General features: G+C 38.4%; 1 protein-coding gene across 1 annotated transcript in view; it reads right to left on the bottom strand.

Moving 5' to 3' along the window:
* The window catches only part of B3GAT2 (beta-1,3-glucuronyltransferase 2), a 126,763-nt gene that overhangs the window by 23,916 nt on the left and 77,473 nt on the right, over positions 1 to 25,374 (bottom strand). The window contains exon 2 of the mRNA XM_018569780.1: positions 12,351 to 12,495. Coding sequence (XP_018425282.1) covers positions 12,351 to 12,495 — 145 coding nt within the window. The remainder of the gene's footprint in view (positions 1 to 12,350; positions 12,496 to 25,374) is intronic.

Genomic DNA, 25,374 nt, shown 5'->3' with positions numbered 1-25,374 from the left:
TGCGGATGTTCACACCAGTGTTAGGCCACGTCTCATAACCTGCTTATATATTAGAGTTTCTATTTATTTGGGAAAATCAAATCATCTTTTTGATTACGTGTGACTCATATCCATTCTATACATAACATGCAAGCTTTCATAACTAAACTCCTAAAAGACATCTATGCTGAATTAACCATTAAATCTAGCCTATTCCGATTATTTTAATAGAATAATAGTTTTTTAAAGAGGCCTTCTTGCCCGGCCATTCATTTCAACAGCAATCTTCCTGTAAGATTATATGCTGAATTTGGTGTTTATTAGGCATGTTATTTACCTTCAAAAGCCTCCGGTGTTTAGACATCAAATATCAGACATCAAAAAGCCCTGAGACTGCTGTTGGATGCCAACATCTTAGATGTGATGTCAATAGCCCCAGCAGACTCAGAGGTGTCACTCAAGAGACAAGCTGCTCCATCTGTGGTAAAATTACCATCCTTTTTTCTGTGCTTTTACCTGTGATTTTTTTAGGTTAGTGATGGGGGACTCTTTAAATTACCTTCTTTGTGTAATATATTGCATTCAGGTAATACATGCAACAATAGTGCATGAATCCATTTTTTTATTTTTTATTTCACATGCCTATATTTTTATTTGATCTACAGTGCAGATCAAGTTGTGTAGGAGAAAAAACAGTATTGGTTTGGGATATTTTACATAAGCAGGATTAGAATGCATAATTAAAAGGTAATTACAGTATGTCTACTAGATGGAGCTGAGGAGAATAGGAAATAAGTATTTATTCCCTGTGCTCCTCAGCTCCTTCTAATGGCCATATTGTTGTATTTTCCAAATGTTACATTTGACCTGAAATGAAAATATAATGAGAATCTTTGTTTCTTTTTGCCTCTATTCACACAGAATGAACATTCACAGAGATTCACAGGGCAAATGGCTCTGCAAATGGTTTATAAATAGGCCCCTAAAAGAACACAGATGTGAACAAGATCTTAATCATTTTTATAGTCCAGGCTAGAAAATCAAAGTGTATACATTACTTTTAGTTACGTGCAATAGCAATTTGTCGTTACTAGCAGTAACCTCTACTATTTTCTGTGCTCCATTTTTTGATGATGGATCCCATGCCTACCACACTATTGTGTATGAATGCATAGATACGGTCAGACATGAAATATAATGTGATGTAGGCTGCCAATACCAGTAAGTCAGTTTTTCTAAGTATCCCCTGGAATATTTTTTAAACACCTGTTGATCCTGCCAGTAGAACCATTGGATAGGCAGTTCACCATCCTTTTCCCTCCAGTAATGTCTAAAAGGGTGCATGAGAATTCCAACGACCCAGATACATTTACTATTACAAAAGAGGTCAATTCAATTTCTTTTAAGACATTTAACACAACAATTTGCATTGAAAGTGCTTATTTATCTCTCCAAGAGAAGAAAAACTGAAGGATTTAGATTTAGTGTTTTTATAATAGATATACAGAAAACTGCAAATTATTAAATTCTTTTTTTTTTGTACTAATATGACTTTACTTCATTTCAACACTGGTTTTAGGTACAGATGATTAAACCCACATAACTGGCTGCATCCTATTAGTAAAATATGCAGATTTTGTTTACTTGCAACTTCAATGTCTTTCCGGCAGAACGCTGAATCGATATTGGACTAATACAGTAAATGTTAAATCTGATAGAGAGCAAAGACAAATTCCATTATCTGAGATGGTATAGCTCTGGACTGATAAACCCTACAGAGCAGGTGACACAAAAGAAAGATGAACCACTGCAAAGTGCATCACTAAATCAAGTTAGACTGGTGCATCTTATGTGAGGTTACATTGTATCAGATGGCTGCTTCCCATTGATTTCACATATGGATTTACAAGCACAATAATAGCTGCACTTGGTTTTTTTTTCTAACTTTGATACATAACATGCAATCATGATTAGCTTTTTTTAGTTTATGCAAGAGCGCTTAAACTGAAGCAACCTTTCTTAGCCTATTTTACTCCAGAGAAACCCTTGAAATAGTCTTCAGATCTCGGGGAACCCGCACTAAATTAATATATCGTCAGCCAATGGTATATTAACACAGTCAGTAAGTTGTAGAGGTGTTTTTGGTCATTTTTTTTTTTTGCTCACTCCATCCTCCCCACTCTACAACACAAAAATAATTCTTTAGTAGTAATCGTGAAATAAAGCAAATAAAAATAATGGGGGAAAAAACACAGACAATAAAAATGATAGTGTCCTCATACACTGGTGGTCAGTGTACTGCCCTGCTACATGGATGGTCAGTGAAAAAATCCCCCCTTATGTTGGTGGTCAGTGTAGACAAGATCACTCCTCCAATGCTCACTTGTCAATATACCCTAGGGTTACATGGGGCCCTTGTAAAGAAATGATGCACTAAAGGGAGTACTGTGGTGGAAAATACATTTAATTAAAAAAACTAAAACGTTTGTCAGTTTCACAAGTACTTTTGTTACCAAAGATAAAAAAATTTTTAGAGGTGATTCTTGAACTGTACTTCCACAGATCACTTGTGGGATTCAGGCATGTTCTGGGCTGGTCTGCAGTGCTACAACAGTGGTGTCAGAAGGTGGCTAGAGTTCACTAATGCACACTGTACTGTGATATCCTCCCCATAACACTGCATGAGGAAGTGTGCTCAAGAACCTACTGCCCCATGCTGATGAGACTGCGGGGAGGATGTACAAAATTGTGTGTATCTTCCTGCACTCCTTACCGGATGTCCTAGGAGATGATGGGGTTGATTTACTAACCTTTTAAACACACCACGAACGTGTATACACCTCTGTAGTGTGTTCCCTCCCAGCATGATCTATGGGAGGAATCGAAACACCTTTGTAGTGTGTACAAACCCAGCAGGTGTGTTGTGCAAAGCCCTGCAATGAATTGCAAGGTAATGTGGTGTAAATTAGCTCTATGTTATGTTGCTTGCGTTGATGAATGCAGGAATGTAAATGCATGAGCTAACCATTTTTGTCTAAACTGTGAAGCAGCATTATATATGCATCATGTGCATGATTTTTCCATATATGGCATTAGTGGAAATATGCTTTTAGAGACTTTTTGGTTGATAAATACGTTTTGCTGTGTGAAAATGACACACACCTGGTGCGTGCGTGTGTTTAGGTTAGTAAATCACCCCCGATGTCTGTAATAGGGTGCTTGTAGCGACCATGGAGGCACCGTGTAGTCAAGTAGTAATTCCAAAAGATGTCACCAGCACTCCAAAAGTAGATTCAATATATTTTAATGACAACGGTCATTCAAAATCACAAGTACTTTCGGGGCCACGTTGGGTCCCCGTCATCAGGCTCATTTATCATTGTGTGACAAGCTCCATTAGAGAGATTTAAATTAACTTCCAGTAACCACGTTTTACCAAAAAGGAAGTGAGGGTAACTCTACAAACAACACAGACAGAAAAATCTATTTCCATTGAGTGAGGCTAGAACTCAGCTTTTTAATTTCTGTTGGTGTGCCTGTTGCAGATTTTCCTATACTTCAACTGGACAAGAAGTGAGGGTAAATCTATCTAATGGAGCCCTAGATAACAGTCAAAAAATTGGCAACAGCTGCAATCCTTCCCAGCTATATCCAAAATGAGAAAAAAAGGTTTTGGCTAAAGTAAAGAACTACAAACCATGTGTGTCACCCATAAGCATGGCAAAAAGGAGCAGGTTTGCACACCCTAGACATCAAGCTAAGAAATATAAAAAAGTGAGTACACTTGCCATGTCTGTCTCTGTTTATACTCATTTGAGAAGAAATAAGCAGTCTTTGTCAGGTTTTGGCTTCCCTTATGGGCTTTTACGTGTCATGCCTGTGACAAAGGTGGCCTGGGGGGTTGGGAATACTGTCATTTGGCAGGCAGATACATTCTCAACCAAGACATTTTAAACTAAATGACCCTTACCCACACTGGCCCTCAAGGCCAATCATTTTTTTGTAGATAGTCAATCTATGGGAAGCTTAGTGTGATATGTCTTGAACAGCCAGGTTCTATAGATAGCTAATGGCTTGCATTTTCCAGAAACATCCAATTGGTTGAAACTTAATAATTCCTGCACACTTCAAGTGAATCATTTCTATGCTTCTCATCAATCATTCTGTACTCACATGAAGTGTAACAATAGAGCAGCCCAGTCAGTTGCTAGAGCAGTGCCGGCTGTTGGACAATGTCTAATTTGCTGGTTTTGAGTTGCTTTATTCATTATTTTCATTAAGCGACCAGTATTACATTTATAACTCTGAAGCATGAAATGATTTATTAGAATTACTTGGAAGACTGAATGAAATGTAACTGGAATGCATGGAGTCCCACAAGCGGATACAACTACCTATTCTCTAGCCATGATTTCACTGGAATATGGCAGCTCTTGGACAGTCTTGAGTAACTTAATTCATTATGTTTATTAGCTTCTTAGTATTTCATTTATAAACCTCAAGCATGAAATTATTTTTTTAAGAATCCCTATAGACAGAGGGAGATTGTGAGAGAGAGTGAGAGCTGAGTAAACTTTGATTCTCAAGTGCTAAGAAGGAACAGTTTGGTGTCTAGTTATACTTCCACAAATATATATTTTCATTTTAAAATCACACTCCAGTCTTTGACAACTCAGTAGTGATTATGTGGAGAATAAAGTACTGTTACCGATTATTTTTGACCTGCAACAGAAATGTTTTTGCAGGTATTGCACACCGTATGTTGAGTGCAATACCTACCTCTACACACAGTGTATTGTGATCCGGCAATAAACAAGCCAACATCCACACGCAAAGTTAATGATGATTGCTGGTTGGAAGTAATACGCACTCTTCGTTCCAGCTTCTTCTGCATCTGACAACTTAAAAAGAGTCAAGCATACAAAACCTCTTACTATGTAACGATACCAGCAATCTTTGCTGGAGGTCCCCAAAACTTATATGGCACCTGTTAAAGCTGCCTAAAAATCCCAAAATCTGCTTTATCTGCACCAGAGACTTGGTTGTTGGCTATTATGTGTATAAATAAGATCAACCAACCATAGACTGCTGGCAGCCAGAGAGAAAGAGAGGAGAACTTAACTTTACACTTTAAGATTGATGAGATCAATTTTGAAGCTTTTCTGCCTTCATCTACCAGAGATGTATGTCAGTGATTTTGCCCTTAAGCCAGACATTTAAAGTTCCATCCATCTACAGCATCCACTGCCATCACATCATATGACCTCAAGATAAATCTTTCTTATTTCTCGTACAACAAGCACGCTGTATTTTAAAATAATTCAAGGGAAAAAAAGCAAACAGAATAAACAAGATATTTAAATTGGAGGAAGATAGCGGACATGTTTTAAAATTGTTAGATAAAACAAAAGGAACAACAGAACTCTGTAGATGTGGTGTCATAGGCATTAACTAAGCCCATGGGCATTCAGGACCTTGGTCAGTTCTTACTTAAGAAGCCTTTGCTAATAAAAACTAATAGGCTCCTCAAAAGAACATCCTAAAGACATCTACAATCATTCTAAATATATTGGATCAATATGTAAACCGTGACTGTATGCATCTCTGTTATTGAACAGTGTCTTTCTTGTGCCCAGGTTATCCTCTGCAGCTGTGGCCATAACTTCTCTAAATTCAGAGCCATGCCCCACTCCTTCAAACATCCCACTATGCAAGGAAAGGACCTCTGCTGCTGCAGCTACTCTCATTGTAAACTTCAGAGGGTGGGGGATAAAGGAGAGGCTGCTGATACAATGTTCACCCCAAAACTGAAATTCTCCCCAAACGCACAGAGTATAAATGCACCAATAGGCACCTTGAGGCAAGAATGCTTAAAGTGCATGTATATCCTAACAATTTACTTCTCTTATTTACTCTCTTTTATTTTATTAAATATACAGTTATGTTTGGTTATATTAAATCATATAATAAATAATCATATAAATCATTAAATTTGTGTGAATAAACCGCCTGTTATGATGTCAGAAATCTAGTGAGCATTTATCTTCTTGTACAATCTGCAATGTTATCTCAAGCAGTGATATCAACTCTGCCTATTTCATCTCTTCCAAACTCCTTCCCCCTGTGTTATGGAAATGGGAGGTGTTGTGCAGTCCTAACACACTTCCAGCTCTAAGGTGACAGCGTAACCCACTATAGATACAGTTACCTAGGAAGGAAGCAGTGTTTTTCTTAGGTTTCGATTACCTTTAAATCAAGAACATTAGAGATAGTGTGGACCTATTCACACTGCTGCACTGCATTAGGTGCATGTACGTTTTGTTTGTACACACAACACACAGTAGTGTGTTACAATCATTATGGTGCGCTGCAACAAACATTCATCGGCAAGGTGTGTTGGATTGCTATTCAGAATGAATTAACACCACAATGCACAAACTCACATAATGTATGTTACCATTCATTACAGTTATGCAGGCGTTCCCCCACCATAATTCTGTGAAGGGGAAAAGCAACCTAATTATAATGAATTCTCACTCTGCTTCAAAACTGATACATTTCACCTTGAGGTTTGCTATGTTTTCAATAAATATACAATAAATAAATACAATTCTGGACTACTAACAAGCCATAAAGGGTTCTAAAATATAGTAGTGTTTCAACAAAAAACCCTGACCCCAGCACTGACAACAACACTAACAAAAAATGCTATGAATCTTTTTGCAAAGACCCTCCTCACCTTGAAATGTCCTGCTACACAATAGGAGCATATACTATTAGAATAATACAAGAGAGATCAAAAGACCTCAGAACATTAGCTATGTGATTAAAAAAAATAGGTGGTCCTTTAAGTAGAACTTTATTTTGTTCAATCATATGGACATAATGCCAAGCTTGAAGGCCTAGGACAATGTCTACAGAGTGGCTGATCTGCTCATGTGTAGTATCGTAGCGTACATGTTAAACACATGTATAAATGTATGTTTCCATCCACTGATAGCCAGGTCATACATTTATTGCAGAGATAGATTTGCAAAGAAGCACTTTGCACAGCTTGGGGAGTTCATTTAATCAGGGTGGCAATCCAGGCTTCACAGCGCCATTGGTTTATTTATTGAATGTTGTCCAACATTGGCCGCTTGTGCAAAATTGTATACACTCTATGGTACTGTCATGTGATCTTTAATTTATGGCTGTGTGTCAGCTGGAGTGCTATGAAATCAATGTTTAAGCTGTGAAAACCAACACTCTTATATATGAGGGTCAATATTACTTGATTTTAATATATGTTTCATATTTATAATGCGCAACAAATTAAGTTTTGCTTAAATGATCAGACTCTTAAAAGGCACTAGAGATTTAATTGAGCTGCAGAGAGGCACTTGATCTGCAATAATTATAATGAAGCAGGGAATCCGGAGAGCTTGGCAGAGCAATATTCCATACTGAACACACTATGGAATATTGTCAGGAAATAGTCTTTAGAACATAGAGTAAATTCAGTAGTGGATATGGGTTAAACTAGGCATCAGTTTATAGTATATAGGTCAAATATTAAAAAATAACAGAAAAACTATTACATGCTTGGTTGATACTATGAATTTTGCAATGTATTCTAATCAATAAAATACCTTATTTTTTAGCCTCAGTTTACAATTAAAATGTCACTGAATGACAGTTACAAATCAATCATTACAAACAGAACTGGGACAGTCAGTGACAGCATATTGGTATATGGTGTGCTCACCTTGTACATTTTCTTATTTTATAGTATTGCAGCCTAAAATGAAAATCTATTCATTTGGGATTTTAACCGTTTGCATTACACAACAGACTTAACTCTTCAAAAGTGCAAAATAGTTTTATTAGAAACTCTAAAAATGTAAACATTAGTAGGGTTTATACATATTAACCCCAAGACTAGATACTTGGTAGAAACAACTTTAGCTGTGATTTCATCTGTTAGCTTTTTAAGATTCCTCTCTGTCACCAAGGTTGCGTATTTGGATCCTACAGTTTTTCTTTAACCTATTTTCTGAGAATTTGTCAGAATTCAGAGGTACTGTTGGTTAACAGCAACTTGCAAGTCTTGAACAAGTTCTCGGACTGAGGCCAGACTTTGACCATGGCCATTCTTACACATTCAGTTTCTTGTTTTTCTTAACTAGCTTCATCTTTTACTTGTAAGGTCTTTTTCTTCCTGCTGGTAGGTAAACCTCCCTAGTCCTCAGATCTCTTGCAGACTAAAGCAAGTTGTTCCCCAAAATTCTCCTAAATTTGGCTCTATCCGTCTTGTCCTCAATCCTGATCATTTTTGTTACTCCCTGACAAAAAAAAACCCCACGGCATGATCCTACCCTCATCAAGTTGCACAATGGGGAACAGTATTGGCTTTCAGCCACACATAGAGGGAAATGTATCAAAATCTGGAGCAGCTGTGCACAGCAACCAATCAGCTTCTATCTTTCATTTTCAAAGCTAAACTGAACAAACAAAATAGAAAAGCTGATTGGTTACTATGGGCAACTGCTCCAGATTCTGTCTGCTCCAGTTTTGATAACCCCCCCCCCATTTGCAGGCTAAATGTCTCTTCTTTTTAGGTCTGTGGAAAATCCAGGTTATAGTTTTCTCTTGGCCAGTGCATGCAGTAACAGAAACTGTATTTTTCCCTTTTTTTCTTTTGGGATGAAGGTTTTAGCTAAAAGAATAAAAACTAACAATTGTAAGCACTCTTGTCCGTGTTAAATGGTTTGTCTCAACCCCCATCTGCAAAAAGGAAATTGAAAAATAATAGACTTACTGGCAGGATTAAAAGGTATTAAAAATATGTTATGGGGGGATTCAGAAAAAAGACTGCCGTGTTAATGCTATTGGCAGACGGCATCATATTTTTATGTATACTAGTCTTTCTCAATGCAAGTCTGTAAAAATATGTGAGTTGGCCAATTCATTGAATCCACTGCATTAATTGTGGGGCTTATATCTTTTTATCAACAGTGGTAGCCAAATCCAAAAACAAAACTTGAATATGTTGCAGCTTCGTTTACCTTTTATTTTCACCTGGTGATTCTGCCAGTGACACACATCCAGTCCTAGAATGACAACACTCACCCTTTTAAATCAGGACAACAAAAGCAAGATAAGACTGTGGAACCCTGCTGCTCTACTATAATTCATAACATAGGTGCAAGGTTCTGTAGTGGCGAGGCTATGTACAAGAGAACAAACTGATCAGTCAGCACAGGCAGAGAGCACAGGAAGTTATCCGAGCTATGCCAAGCTAGTTATATTACTCCTTTTGCTGGATACCTACATAGTTGAATAGGATGTACATAGCATGCTCTTTTGTATTACCTCTGTTTTTTGGCAATAGATTCATTGTAAACTTTGCTTAAAATCCAATTTAAATATTGACCTGAAACGCAAACTACTTGAATTCAGTAACATTTTTTTTGTATATAATTTTTTTTACAAACCGGGGTAGTACGGGTAGCTATAGCTGACATAGCCATGGCCTTAGGTGGACCAGTTGTGTTCCTGATTCAAGAATTCCTCCCACCATCTCTCTTACAGCAATAGCAGAGGCATCATCATTGCATTATTACTAGCTAGAAACGTCTTTTGTGCTTACTTGTTTGTTATATTGTTTGAGGTATATGTATGTGTTATTTTTAAGGCTGGCTGATAATGAGATGCTGCTGGCCATGGTTTACCAATTGAATACATGTCCAGAGGAGTATCGCCAATTCCCTGCCGGCATGTCAGAATTCTAAAGGTAAATCCTATTCAGTTAATAAAACCCAGCTGGGAGCTGACAATTTATACAAGAGGTCGATTTCTCCTTACTTCTATGTCAACACTCAAAGGCACCTAAAAATGTCACGGACTGCGTTTTGTTTTCCACTAGATGTTGCCAGGATAGAAAAATGGTCTCTTTCTCCAGCTTATTTACTACAAAGCAAACATGCAGGGAGTGGTGTAAGATTGTATTATTTGTAGTATTCATTCTTCTCATGAAAATAAGCACTCTCTTTATATTAATGTTTTGATCAGATACAGGGCAGCCCACACATCATACACATGGTGACTCACACACTAATATTCTAATAATAGAATAATAAAGGTTTCCTAGATTTCATCTACGTGTGTATCATTATTATTGAGTGCATTGAAAATATTAGTGAATTAATTTAATGCTGTACACAATTTTTCCCACCTTTCAGCAACACAAATATTTTTATATAGGGCTAATAATAAAAATGGATGTTTGGATTATTATCAATAATTCTTATCCTTATCCCTAATTATAGTCCTACCAGTGCAGAGTAGAAAAAAAAATTAATTTCAGTATTAAATTGGTAAATATTAGTGAAATCTGGCCATTTTGGCAAATGCATTTGAGTATATGGGGAAAGCAAAATTAAGGTGTTTTGTGGTGAGTTTTAGATGTGCAAAAGGATTTTAAATCCTCTGCAGGGTTAAGCTCCTTTCAGCTATCCTGAACATGTTCTTGTGGCAACAAATACCCCTACAATAGATTCATTATTTGATGTAAAAAAAGAAACTATAAAAAGGCAAAACATAAAATATGAAGCAGCAGTACAAACATGACATTCAAATACACAAAAAAAGGAAAACCATCCAAGTACAAAGAAAATCAAGTAAAAAAACCTAATCTAACATATATACATAAAAAATACTCAAATTAAAAAAAAGAGTAGATTTTAGTAGTAGCAGCATTGAGAGTGAGAGCTTTTGCTATGGCAAAATTTCTCCCATGGCCAACCAGCAATTTCTCTGCAAAATCTTTTTTGTCATGTCACTCTCCTCATCCTTACTGACCACCTGCTGTAAAATGCCCATTGTTTACTGAGTATAGTAAAGTCCAGCTGAAATTTACCTACACAATGGAATGAGCCCAAGCAATGACTCTGTGACTTATCTCTGTTGAACTGCTCCACTGAGGTTGTAATCACACAAAGTGAGCCTAAAGCGAGCAGCTGTTGCCTGTCCTATGTTATATAACCACAAGTGCTCTGGAAAGCCTTTGTTATTTAATAAATATTTATTTGTAAAACAAAGATTGTAAATGTATAGTCAAAAAAACAATTTAAAACTATAGAACCTTGAGTGGCTTGGTCAGAGATATGTGTCCCAGATTGATTCATGTTTTCAGTTGGGTTCAGGTTTATACTTGCTCTCACAAAATATAAATTATGGAGCATCATATAGTCATAGACTTTACGTATTTTAGTTAGGCCACACTCCTATTACTTATCTTAAGTGAATAAGTTTGTGAGTGAAAGCATCTGATTAACCACCTTCCGTCCATGGCCGTTTGTGAACGGCCGGACGGAAGTCTGCTCAGAGCGGGTGGGCGTCTTAAGACGTCCTGCCCCTCCCCCCCTCTCGTGCGCGCGCTGGGTGCCTTACACGAGAGGGAAAACTGTTAGCATGTAAACAGCCAGCGGTGGCTGTTTACATACAAGCGATCAGGCGCATGATCTGCGGGTGTGCGCGCCCCCCCCCCCACCTGTGTCCGTCGCCGCTGTCCTTAGTCCCCTATGTTATAGCAATAAAGTTAAGTAAAAAAAAAAAATTACAGCATTAAAAAAAATAAAGAAGCTAAAAAAATAAAGAAGCTAAAAAAAATAAAACAAAATTTTTTTTAAAGTCACCCGCCCCCCACATACACATGCAAACATGAGTCGGGTGCGCCTATGTACGAAACCGACGATTGCGCCCATTATGCAGCACATGTTACATATCGCCACGAACGTCGCAGTGAGAACAATAATTCTAGGGCCATCAATCACTGATAACACTAAACTGATGAGCGGTAAAAGCGTTTAAAGCGTCGCCTATGGCCAATTTTGGCTGCGGTCGTTTTCTGCGATTTCGCGGGCGTGCGCAATTTTAAAGGTTGACATGTTTAGTGTCTATTTACCCGACGTGACCCCGTCTTTTATATTGTACCAAAAAATTGGGGTAAAAATAAATGTTTAATAAAATTTTATAGGGAAACATGTTTTTTTTCAAAATTTATGGTACTTTTTTTGTTATATAGTAAAAAATAAAAACCCCATTGGTGAATAAAAGCCACCAAAAGAAAGCTCTATCTGTCCCCAAAAAATGGTATGAAAATCGTTTCAGTAAAGTGTTGCATGACAGAATAAACATCAGTCAAAGTACCGCAGCACTGAATACTGAAAAATGGCCTGGCCAGGAAGGGGGTGAAACACTATGGCCTTTAAGTGGTTAAAGAAAAGTCTGTATTATCTCCAATATGCTTCTAAATAAATTGCAACTGGAAGTATTAAATTAAAAAATATTGTTTTAATAATGTTTAAAGTGTTCTATTTATTACTTACCAGCCATGTCAATGGCAAATGGTCTGTCTGCTCTCCATCCGGTGTACCAGCCCACAACCTTCCCTTTTTCTACAACTGGCCGTTCATATCGTCTTCCTCCAACAAGGCCAACTGGCCACACTGAGACCTTTTGAGTTGTACGCATCTGTTCATAGAAAAAGGAACAGTAAAGTTAAGATATGTATTCAGTGTTACAAGAAATGTAGATGTTGTCAATATAAGGCAATATACTAAGAAACATGTCTAAATAAACCTAAGGAAGTCTTAAACAAATAGTCAGTATACGCATTCTTGACATATCAAGTGATGCATAAAAAGCAAATCTGGAACTATGGAAAAGCAGTGGTGCTGCCCACAGTAAGAGGTCTGCTTTCAGGGACATACAAGGGATAATTATCTGGTAGAGTAAGCTTAGATATTGGACACACATCTGCACACATACTGAAAGGGCGGGATGATAAACCTGTAGGTTAGAGGATAAATGTGATTTTAAGTAAACCATTTACCCTGCAACCCTAGCAAAACTAGCAACAGCAAAGATCTCAAGAAGTGCTCCTTTGGGGTCTTCTCACTACAAAATATGTTTGTAGATTTAACAGCAGTTATTTTAATTGTGGCTAATACACAGGCAGTAGGGAAAGGCTGAGAATGATAGGTGGGTATGTACTGAGCTGGCCCATACTTAATAGTTGGATAGCCAAGAACAGACCCGGCCCCCTGTTCTCATCACCTCCTTCTCCTGCACTCTTTGTAGCAGCCACCATTAAAGCTAATGCTATGCTAGACACAAGCAGGCTAGACAACATGTTACCTTGTATGACTGGCTTTACAAGACAAAATAAGACCTCTTGCTGTGGGTAACACCACCATTTCTCCAAGGTTCCATATCTACATTTTGTTTATCACTTACAAAGTCAAAAATGCAAAGCACAGACAGTTTTATTGGCGTGTGTTTGTGGTCATCATAGCCCTATTTTAAATGTTCAATGGAGGCTGCCCAAGTTGTCTGGGTCTCAAACATACAGATCGATGAAGACATCACCAGCACACCAAGTATTGTGTTAGAACGAAAAAAGTCAATTTATTGATGAACAATATCAATCAGACAATCGCTTTTTGGGGCTGCGCAGGGTCCCCTTCATCAGGCTCAAAGATTACATTTACTACGTTTGGGATACCGGTAAGGAGTGCAGCAAGACATCTGTATATTGTCAAACATACAGACCTGGCAGATTGTAACTGACCTTACTGCCTATGGCAACCTCATAAGTTGAATAGGAAATAATATTTTTTTCCATTGTGAAAATCTTTATATCTAATTTCCTATGTTTCCTGGAAAGATAATTTTCTGGTATGGTTGCCGGAAAAAAAACCCTCATATATTTGTGGCCATATTGTTACCTATTTTAAGTCCAAGTGCAATTGTATTTCTATTCTATGGCCAGTGCAGTTTTTGCTTCACTTAATGTATGTCTATATCTATGATAAAGCAAAGTCTGACAAACTTGAACTAGAAAGTTTAGAAGTAGAGAACTCTATCCAAAAAGAGTTAAATCAAGTTGAGAGAAATTGTGTCCCCTAATACTGGTAAAGGACATTTGTCTGAGACTAATAGGGTAATGAGTGTCTGTCAGTAAGTGCATTAATTGCACCAGTGCCTGTAGCCATGTCATGCTGGCTTTGTAAATCAGTGAGTGAAAAGAGGGTCTATAGTGTTAGGTGTTGTGTAATTATGCATGTGATCAACAGTTCATAAGTCTAATCAGGCCATATGTTCAAAATGTAGCATGCTTTACACCTGTTAGTTCATGGATGATATAAACTGTTTTTCTAATGAAGCATGCCCATATAAGAGGGCTTCCAGACTTTAGTATTTGCTCAGATGGAAACAAAAGTAGAGCTAACATCATAATGCTGCAATATCATTATTGTTTGTGTGAACGCCACCAATTCCCTTCTATAAAGTTGTGGAAGTCTGGGGCCCATGCAGCTTCATGCGTTTTAGAGAGAATGCACCCACTATATCGGGCAAGCGAATATGCCAGTTCTACACAGGCCTATAAATGTAATTGCATTGCATCATAATATTCATATAGGCATAAGTACCATATGGGCACATTTATGATTGCCATTAAGATGCAGGAGCTAACATATCTTTTCCTATGAAATGTAACCGGCCTATTGGAAAAAATATTGTGGATTGTGTTATGTTTCTCTTGTTAAGCGTAGTTAGAATGTATGAATGACAAACTTAATGGATTTTTCATCTGCACAACATGTACCTATGTAGCTAAGCAATATTTAATTGATAGTATGCCTGCTCTTGTGCATTAGCAGTCCACTGTTCCTTCCTCCTAATCTCAAAAATAACAAGAACCCAAGAATGTTCTTTTCAATGTATAGAGAAAAAGCTCTCAGCTGTAAATGTGAAAGCTTGCATGAAAGCAGAAGGATATGGGATGTGTTCTCCCTCTTTGTAAAACCTGTTCTCTCTTTACAGCATAAAATACATCTTGGAGTGCTTATTCCTCTTTCACTGATTTCCAGGAACAATTGTGTGTGATGGTCTCTTTTGAACATACTTTTAAGTATTTGGCCTCAGAGAAGAATATGAGTAACCGATCGATAAAAAGCAATCAATATAGGTACAAGTAAATATTATACACAATAAAAACATATATCAGACAATTCTGTTCTGCTGTATGATTTTACACATCTGTTATTATGTGAGGGCAATAACAGCATTGCTGATGGCAACTGGTAAAATGATCCCATTACAAAACACAAGTTATTATTTAACACAAATATGATTATCCATTAATCTATCCATTATCCATGTATCCTATCTATCTATCTATCTATCTACAAAATGTAAAGTAAGCCATCCATGCACTGTCAACTAAGGAAGATTACATTAGTCTTAAAAATATCTGAGGGCTCCTGAGTGGCAGTCTAAGCAGGTCTCACATCTAATTGTTAAGATGCCTCATAAATGAAAAAAAAAAAGCTCCTTTCACATCACTGGAATCAGCCAAATCTTTCTTCATCCGTGTCTCACATGCTCCCCCTCTCAGACACTGCAGCCAACAGTGGGAGGGTTTCAGCAGTACAGTCAGTTTTGCCATTTTGAAAGAATTGGGACTAGGAGTGGCCAGCTTCTGATTGACAAGCTTATCAATAAGCAGTGACAATGCTAATAGCCACGTCCCCGAAAAAATATTCTCATTCCAGTGCCGTGGAAGAAGGCACACCTGCCTATTTGACTCTGGCAAAAACAATGGACATTTGTAAAACTTTGCAGGAGGACTAGGAAAAAATGGTAAGTGCAGATGCACTGACAATTAGGTACCACATCACATTTTTCTAATAGGAGGCCATGACCCTATTTTGACAATAGGTTATATATATATTAAATTATCTTTGCGTATAGTTTCAATATATTTAGGAGTTTAACATAACAGAATGTAATGCACATGTGCAGTGATCACTCAAGAACATTTTCAAACATATTGGAAAATCTCTGTCACTTTACAGTAAAAGGTATTCGACATTTTAGGTATGGTAATGGTATGGTAGCCATGTAAGCTGCTGAATAGGCAGACACAATCACAGACACTAACCAGCAATGGAAGACCAATGGTATTTCCACTTTATTCATCTTGCAACAACCTAGGAAATACTAACTGTTTGTATAATACTGTCCAGAACCTTACTGTAAATTCAGTTCTTTACTACACTATACAGTAAACATTAGACCAGTACTTTCAACTTACTGAATAAGAAAATATTTTGCAGGGATTGGACAATGAAGGAGCAGCAGCACACCATCATGAGCCACCATGAGCTCATCATCATCATTCTGCTTTTCTCTCCTGAAAGCATGCTCCCTGCAAACAATAGAGCCTATATTGCCTTAGAGTCCCTATCCCAGTCAGAGGGCTGTTGGGCAAGGATTATAAGAAGCTAATGTAAGATAAAATTCCAGGTACTTATGCTACTCAACATAAATGTGATGATTGTTAAATGTCATGGTTTAACAGTAGTGTTTACAGCAAAATCTGGCACTATAAAATCTTAAAATATAGTGTTTGATTTTTTTTTTTCTAAAATTTACAAATACCAAAAAAAACAACCAATTCTGGGCTTTAATACATTTGAATAAAATATTCCTCTTGGGTTTGATATACAGTGTATTGAAATAACTTGTCAAGGACCTGAGTACTTTTGCCAGCTACTCTATTTTAAAAGTTGATAAATAAAAGTACAGTGTGCTTATCTGTGTTCCTTAAAGTGCAAAAATGCATTTGAATTCTCCGCGAATCCAACTTCCTATGTGAGAGTGGCAACATGTACCAATGTATGTGATTTTAAGCGTGACATAGGAAAAACACCATTCCTTTCTATTACGTGTGGGGAAACTAAACCTTCCGATACGCGCTTCCCCATAATCGCTAAAAATGATGACATAAATAGTGAAAGGTCTGAGGGTTAAACTATATCAGGAGAGACTTAATATTTACAACTTCAATGAAAGAAAGGGAAGGTGGGACATGACTAAAACCTTTGAATACATGAAAGGTGTGCATACACAGGGATGTGGATGGTTTTCGGGGTCCCCGCTCCTCTAGCGGACCCGAAACCACGGAACATGAGCTCACCATAGAGCAGACGAAAAATGGAGGAGCGCCACCTGTCTCAGCTGTCAGGAACTACACAGAACATCAGATCAGATGTGTTGGAGGTTGCCGCCATTTCACTGTGCCGTATTGTGGTAGCGAGGCAGCAGAACTCTCCCACACGTACAATGTGCATTAAAGGGCAAGTTCACTTTCCCAGGTAATATGGGAAAATGGAATTACCCGATCAAATCTGGCCCCCGTCTCTCCCAAAACCCCCCACCCCCCGGCTATACTTACCTTTCGGCAAACAGTCCTTACCCTCCGCCGGTACAGGTGTACTGTCCAGCGCAATCCTGCCCTATGCATTTGAATTTCGCTCGCAAATTGCAAGCACTCATTGGTCGCTATTTAGCACAGACCAATACATTTTTGATTAGGGATGCACAGATAGAGTATTTGGGCAAGTACTTGTACTCGCCCAAATGCTCGATATCTTCTCCAATACCTGAACTTCTGGTCAGAGGAAGACTTCCTCTGACCGGCAGTGCCGGAAGGGAACATGGAGCCAGCTTCCCTTCCAGCCAATCAGCATCTAGCCGGCTTCCTGGCCAATCAGGTCATTACTCGCCGCCCGGTTTTCTGATTGGCCAGGAAGCTGGCTCGATGCTGATTGGCCGGGAAACTGGCTTCCAAGCCATTCACAATCAAGCCGGCCAAACATGGAGTCGGCTTCCCTGGCAGTCAGGAAGCCGGGTAGCATCTCATTACCCGCTGCCCGGCTTCCTGATTGCCGGGAAGCCTGCTCCATGCAAACGGAAGCACCGATACTCAGTGAGTGCTGAAAGCAAAATATCGGTGCTCGTACTCTATACCCAAAAACTGCTATTGGTGCATCCCTCGTTTTAATTAAAACAATTTTTTTTGTATTGGGACAAGTAGATTGTTATGAAGGACAAGTAGATTTGGCCCCCACTTTAGCCCTTGGACAAGTAGTTTTTTCAAAAATTTCCACACCCCTGATACAGTTCAGAAGATCGGTGATTTCAATATGAAGCTAACATCAAGGACAAGGGGGTATGAGATTAAGAACAGGGGGCATGACTTCAAACTAAAATGAAAAAAGTTCAAGAGTAATGTTAGAATTTTTTTTTAGTGAAATAGTAAAGAATTCTAGCGGAGGTAGTGAGTCAATCAACATGTATGTAAACTTGCTTGGGATCATCAGAATGTAAAAATGTAAAAACAATAAAACAAAAAAGGCAGACTAGATGGATATGTGGTCTTTATGAGAGGCATGTATGGAAACTATGACACAAAATCCTCTTTAATAGCAGGATAATTATAATTACATCTTGCAGCTCTGCCTGAGTGACCAGAATTAGAATTGGACTGGACTGCTGATGTAAAATACGATCCCTCCTTAGGTAGCACTAAACTCAATATGGAGGGGGGATACGGGGGGATACTAGGTACATTGCGATCTAATTATTAGCAGCTCTCATTGCCGATGGCAGACATTGGCTGGTCCATATGTGGTAAACAGCTGTCAGAGCTGACACCGGTAGCCAGTTGCTCATCACATTGAATGTAAGCATGGCATTGAATGTGCTTAGTAGGAGGATACAAGCAAGCATGTACCGTATATACTCGAGTATAAGCCGTCCCGGATATAAGCCGAGGTACCTAATTTTACCACAAAAAACTGGGAAAAAGTATTGACTCGAATATAAGCCGAGGGTGGGAAATGAGGCAGCTACTGGTAAATGTACAAAATGAAGATAGATACCAATAAAATTACATGAATATTTATTTAAAAGAAAAACAATAATCCTAGCTCTGTAAGTGGAAAAGGGGGTACAGGGCTACATATCATGTACTACGGATCATTTAACCCATTCATATTAGCAGAGGATAATTGTAAATCTATTGTTCAGTGCATTCTATATGTAGTATATAGTACATGTACATATAGAGTGCCTGCAACAATACATTTACAATGATCCTCTGCTAACATGAATGGGTTAAATGATCCATAGTACAGGGCTACATACAGATCATTTAATCCATTCATGTTAGTATAATTGTAAATGTATTGTCTGCACTGTATTAGCAGTATATACTCTATATAGAGTATATACTGCTAATACAGTGCAGACAATACATTTACAATTATACTAACATGAATGGATTAAATGATCTGTATGTAGCCCTGTACTATGGATCATTTAACCCATTCATGTTAGCAGAGGATCATTGTAAATGTATTGTTGCAGGCACTCTATATGTACATGTACTATATACTACATATAGAATGCACTGAACAATAGATTTACAATTATCCTCTGCTAATATGAATGGGTTAAATGATCCGTAGTACATGATATGTAGCCCTGTACCCCCTTTTCCACTTACAGAGCTAGGATTATTGTTTTTCTTTTAAATAAATATTCATGTAATTTTATTGGTATCTATCTTCATTTTGTACATTTACCAGTAGCTGCCTCATTTCCCACCCTCGGCTTATATTCGAGTCAATACTTTTTCCCAGTTTTTTGTGGTAAAATTAGGTACCTCGGCTTATATCCGGGACGGCTTATACTCGAGTATATACGGTATGTATTTTTATTTGATCAGGAAAAAATCTTACAACCGATAATGCTAATCTAAAGTCTGATTTTGTGTATGTTCATCCAGTTCAGCATATTCACTTATCAAATATGTTTTTTTAAAGCCGCCTTCTTCTCCTCACAAACTCAAAAATCTTTGAAAATCTCCTGCTAAGCTACATATTTCCTCTTTTGTTTAGAATAAACTATATTTTCTAGGCTTTAGGTGAAGCACTAAAATCAGATTTAGAGCAGCTTGCATACTATCTGATATAAAAGAGTCAGGTCAAGAGTCAGCCATCTCAATCTGTGTCCAGGCAGGAAGGAATTGAAAGTAATTTAAAGAAATTGGGTGCTATTCTACTCAGAACGATGATTTCTATTACAGAAGGATGATTGCCACTAAACACTCATGCCAGTTCTGCAAGTTGAGATTTTTTCAAAACATAGAACATCATATAAAGTGAGATGGCGTATCTGTTTGTAAGACATACATCTTTTAGTATGATTCTTTTAAAAACATGAATGAAAAATACAACAGATGCAGATTTCTGTGGTAAGGTCAATATGACCTACCCCAGCTTTTGGTTCTGATGAAGGGGGCGTGCCCCAGAAACGCGTAAACCATTTATCAATACAGGGAACGAGGTTACTGGTGTTTTACATCGCTCCAGATTCTCCCTGTCAGGGGTTCCGTCCTCTCACCTTATTCTACTGGTTTTTATTCTACCGAACTGTTGTAAGTACAGCCTTAGAGCTGCGTGTTTTTACTATTAAATAACATTTTTACACTATGGAGGCGCTCTCTTTTGTTCCTTTTCACAATACTATTGTGTTCAAGTCAACTGTAACAGCAGAGTTTGGGCCCCACCGATGGCTAGCCTAGTTCAATACCACTGCTCAGTAGGTTAAAGTCCTGGGTCTGCTTAGATTAAGACTATACGTCCACCTTCACCACTCATCAGGAGATTCTTTGCAGTCGGTTCAGTATAGTGTGAGAGGAGAGATAGCTAGTAGAATCAGTATCTGTCTGAACATTATAGTGATTCTTGCTGTATATCCCTATTCTTTATTGTATTAATTGTTTATATCTTTACCAAGTTAGCATATTAATGTCTAGTAAAGCATTTCAAAATCTCACAAGGTGTGCTGTGGATCCATTACAAGAGGTCTATCACATACGGTAGGTGGAACAGAAGGAGGTTTATTCCAGCGGCTCCTTAGGGTCGAGTGCTACAGCTTAAAACACCATTAACTATGCCATCTCTGAGTGAGTACTTCCATGTGTCCTGGACCAGGAAGCAAATTCACAAGGGAAAATGGGGGTGGGCATAAAAACCCCAGGCAATGAATGTGTATAAAGCTGCGCCTTACACTCTTGCATCACTCCTTATCTGCAATGACTCAAATAGAATGGTTCTTTAAAGAATAGAATATTCTTCTGTGCTGAGGTGTGTAAAATAGGTTATAGGTAAGGCAGCCATTCCAATCACAAACCATAAGATATAGTGCTTGCTTTAAGGTTGATATCCCTATAATATGTGTAACTAACAAGGGATGTTCATACCCCTCCCCCCATAGATTTTTTCCAGATGTTTTGAAGTATCTTCAACCTACAGGTGACCCCTTTATAACAAGTTACAATTCAGCTATTTCACAAAGTATATCCTACTTTACCAAAAATGTGTCAAGGGTTAATCTAAAGAATCGGTAACCCCCCAAAAATGTGTCATTGGCTCTAAAACTATTTTCCCTGACTATGTGTGTTCTATGTTTCTGCATATCGCTAGAAAGTTAACAGCTGGTGATCTTACCAGTTTCCAGTATTTCTCTGTTGAAAATAGCAATGCTATGCCAGCCGATCTTCAGCTTCCCGCATTGCCACTCTGTCATCCTCCAGTTTTTACTGTGGGGAAACGTTCTTTCCAGCTGGCTGTGCCCCACATGAGGCCTTTCGGGATGACTCCAGCAGCATGATTGACAATGGCTCCTCCAGAGAGCCTCCCTGACATTCTATAGCACAACATTCAGCAGTGCTCTGTACTTAGAAATGTGGGCTGACAGAAACATAACAAACATCAAATGTTATGAGCTGCTGCTTGATACCTCTCACCAAGCACTACAAAGTAGCGAACCCAAATAGTGTTCACATGACCGCTGGGATATTGCCAAAAAAGGTATTTAAGATATGTGTGTGTGTGTATGGTTGTGATGGTGGGGGTTGTGGTGATTTACATTGCAATGCTCTTGCTTGTGTACTAGAGCACTGCAGCTGGGAAGGAGGTGAACCTTTAGAGACATTTTAACTCCAGGCCAACAGATGAATACACAGGTGACACATATAAGAGAGCTGTTCTTTCTGTCAAAAACTTGCATTGCTATCAATCAAGTCCTGGGATTTACACAGCACCACCACACAGCACAGCCAGGTTGATAATACCACTTCCAGTTAGGGAACACAGTGGTGTCCTCTTGTGCCCCCCAGCCTTCTGACTGGAAAGTGAAAGAGAAACAGCAGGAGTACAAGCTCACCCTCCTGCTTCTATCAGCATGTTCCTCATCAACACATTTGCATGCAGCACACTTGATTGGTTTCAAAGGCTGCCACCCCCCCCCCCCTTCTTCCATGCTCAGTGTTCAGATTGCACGACACTGCTACAAAGTCAAATTCAGGTGCTTACACTAGTTGCTGTAAACATACTTTAAGGGTTTATCAGTGAATACATGGGTGTCTTTCATATATCAAAGTGCTAAAGGCAATACAATATACAGTGGGGCAAAAAAGTATTTAGTCAGCCACCAATTGTGCAAGTTCTCCCACTTAAAAAGATGAGGGAGGCCTGTATTTGGCATCATAGGTAGACCTCAACTATGAGAGACAAAATGAGAAAACAAATCCAGATAAATCACATTGGCTGATTTGGAACAAATTTATTTGCAAATTATGGTGGAAAATAAGTATTTGGTCAATATCAAAAGGTCATCTCAATACTTTGTTATATATCCTTTGTTGGCAATGACAGAGGTCAAACGTGTCCTGTACGTCTTCACAAGGTTGGCACACACTGTTGCTGGTATGTTGGCCCATTCCTCCATGCAGATCTCCTCTAGAGCAGTGATGTTTTGGGGCTGTTGCTGGGCAACACGGACTTTCAACTCCCTCCAAAGGTTTTCTACGGGGCTGAGATCTGGAGACTGGCTAGGCCACTCCAGGACCTTGAAATGCTTCTTACGAAGCCACTCCTTCGTTGCCCGGGCGGTATGTTTGGGATCATTGTCATGTTGAAAGACCCAGCCACGTTTCATCTTCAATGCCCTTGCTGATGGAAGGAGGTTTGCACTCAAAATCTCACGATACATGGCCCCATTCATTCTGTCCTGTACACGGATCAGTCGTCCTGGTCCCTTTGCAGAGAAACAGCCCCAAAGCATGATGTTGCCACCCCCATGCTTCACAGTAGGTATGGTGTTCTTTGGATGCAACTCAGCATTCTCTCTCCTCCAAACACGACGAGTTGTGTTTCTACCAAATAGTTCTATTTTGGTTTCATCTGACCATATGACATTCTCCCAATCCTCTTCTGGATCATCCAAATGCTCTCTAGCAAACTTCAGACGGGCCCGGACATGTACTGGCTTAAGCAGGGGGACACGTCTGGCACTGCAGGATCTGAGTCCCTGGCGGCGTAGTGTGTTACTGATGGTAGCCTTTGTTACGTTGGTCCCAGCTCTCTGCAGGTCATTCACTAGGTCCCCCCGTGTGGTCCTGGGATTTTTGCTCACCGCTCTTGTGATAATTTTGACCCCACGGGGTGAGATCTTGCGTGGAGCCCCAGATCGAGGGAGATTATCAGTGGTCTTGTATGTCTTCCATTTTCTAATTATTGCTCCCACAGTTGATTTGTTCACACCAAGCTGCTTGCCTATTGCAGATTCAGTCTTCCCAGCCTGGTGCAGGTTTACAATTTTGTTTCTGGTGTCCTTCGACAGCTCTTTGTATATGTCTGGAGTTCAGAATTCCTAATACTGTAGTGTGGATCTCCCAGCTCAAGTATGACTGAATCCTACAGAAATTCATAGTAGTGATTTTATGATGGAATTCTATAGGATTCCCACAGTGCGGTTCTATTACTATCATTCATGATTAGTTAATTTGCCAGAAAAGCACTGTGTTTACAATGTATTTTTCAGTGTGTGTGGCCTCTATCTTGCTGGTATCAGCCAATATGCCTTCTTTCATATTGGCTGATAACATTGGGAGGGAGGATTAATCAATAAAATTAAATACAAAATAAAAGTGGTGATTAGTAATTTAGCAATGTTTGCAAATCCCTACCCTTTCGATTTCAGAATGATCCATTTCAGCTTTTGAACTAAACAAATTGATTTGCTTGTCTCCATCTAGTATTTTAAGTGAAGATTTCTGCTACATATAAAGTTTTGTTGCAGAGACTGCAACCAGTGTTACGTTTGTCGACTAATAATTTTCATCATAGTTTTCGTCAGAAACACTTTTTCATGGATGAAAACTAGACAAAAACTAAATGAAAACTAAGTTATGATGACTAAAAGTATAACAAAAACATAGACATTTTAGTCGACTATCTTAGTCAAAAACTAGACTAAAACATTAGGGAGAGACGATTTAAGAAGAGATCCAAACAGAACTAATCTCTTTGGACTTCCATTTTCATCCTGAATGGACGGCTAATAGGTAATATGTGCAATGACATTACAGCCAATATAGTTTTTCATTTTAATATTTTGCACTTCTGCTTGAAAGAATGAAGAATGTCATATGCAAGTTGTTATAATCAATGCATATCTAATTACTGGTCCTTTGTTGAAACTACTCAATATTACTGTTTCTTAATAAGACTTGGTTTAATCTAATTTTGAGATAAATAAAGTCATGTTATATATCGCAACAGTTAAATCTGTGTCTGTATTGCATGTTCAAACCCTAATACCATAAGTAATAAGCGGTTAACAGATGTTTACTCCAAGAGTATATAATGAGATTAGAAATTCTAGAGAAATTCTTAAATAACTCTTTAACGTATCCCACTAGATTTTTGTAGACTAAATCTACTGTAGATTGAGGTGACTAAAATCTTATACTATTTAGTCGTTTAAAACTAAAACAACTCAGATGACTAAAATATGACTAAAACTAAATGGCATTTTAGTCAAAAGACTAAGACTAAAACTAAATCGAAATGTGCTGTTAAAATTAACTGATTGCAACCATGAAGAAATTCTTCACTCTATATACCGTTAATAGATGAATTGCTCAAATATTGCAAATATTGCATTACACTAATGATAACCCATGTGTAGGCCCACCAACGTACCTACAGTTATGAAAGAGCTCTCTACTCCAAAGTATCTATATGAAAGTTTTGCAATACTAGGAAAAGTCCAATATATCAGTGTGATGTGTGAGATTGACATGTTGTGGGAAAATTGTAGCACATAGCATTAGAACATCCACACAGGAAGAAAAAATGATTTTCCTGGTTGAATGTTGCTATCTAATTCCCCATTGTGAGCTAATTTACGCACTGTGGGCCATGGCTTAATTGTATTGTACTGTATAGTCTGCACTGAGTATTAGATGTGTATTGGTGAAATACTGGCAAAAAAGAGGCCAGGGCTACCCCCACACTGCAAGGGTTAACTGCTCATTTTGGTCTAGGCACCAGCATTCAGAAGATATGCGGAGAATACAAAATGTCTCTGTGCATTCAGTCCTGTGGCAGTCAGCGCTCACCTCTCCCCCCCCCCCCCTCGGCGATC

Source organism: Nanorana parkeri, unplaced genomic scaffold (genome assembly GCF_000935625.1).
Source record: "Nanorana parkeri isolate BGI_ZX_2015 unplaced genomic scaffold, ASM93562v1 scaffold1394, whole genome shotgun sequence".
Taxonomy (NCBI): domain Eukaryota; kingdom Metazoa; phylum Chordata; class Amphibia; order Anura; family Dicroglossidae; genus Nanorana; species Nanorana parkeri.
This window is presented reverse-complemented; position numbering and strand designations above follow the sequence as displayed.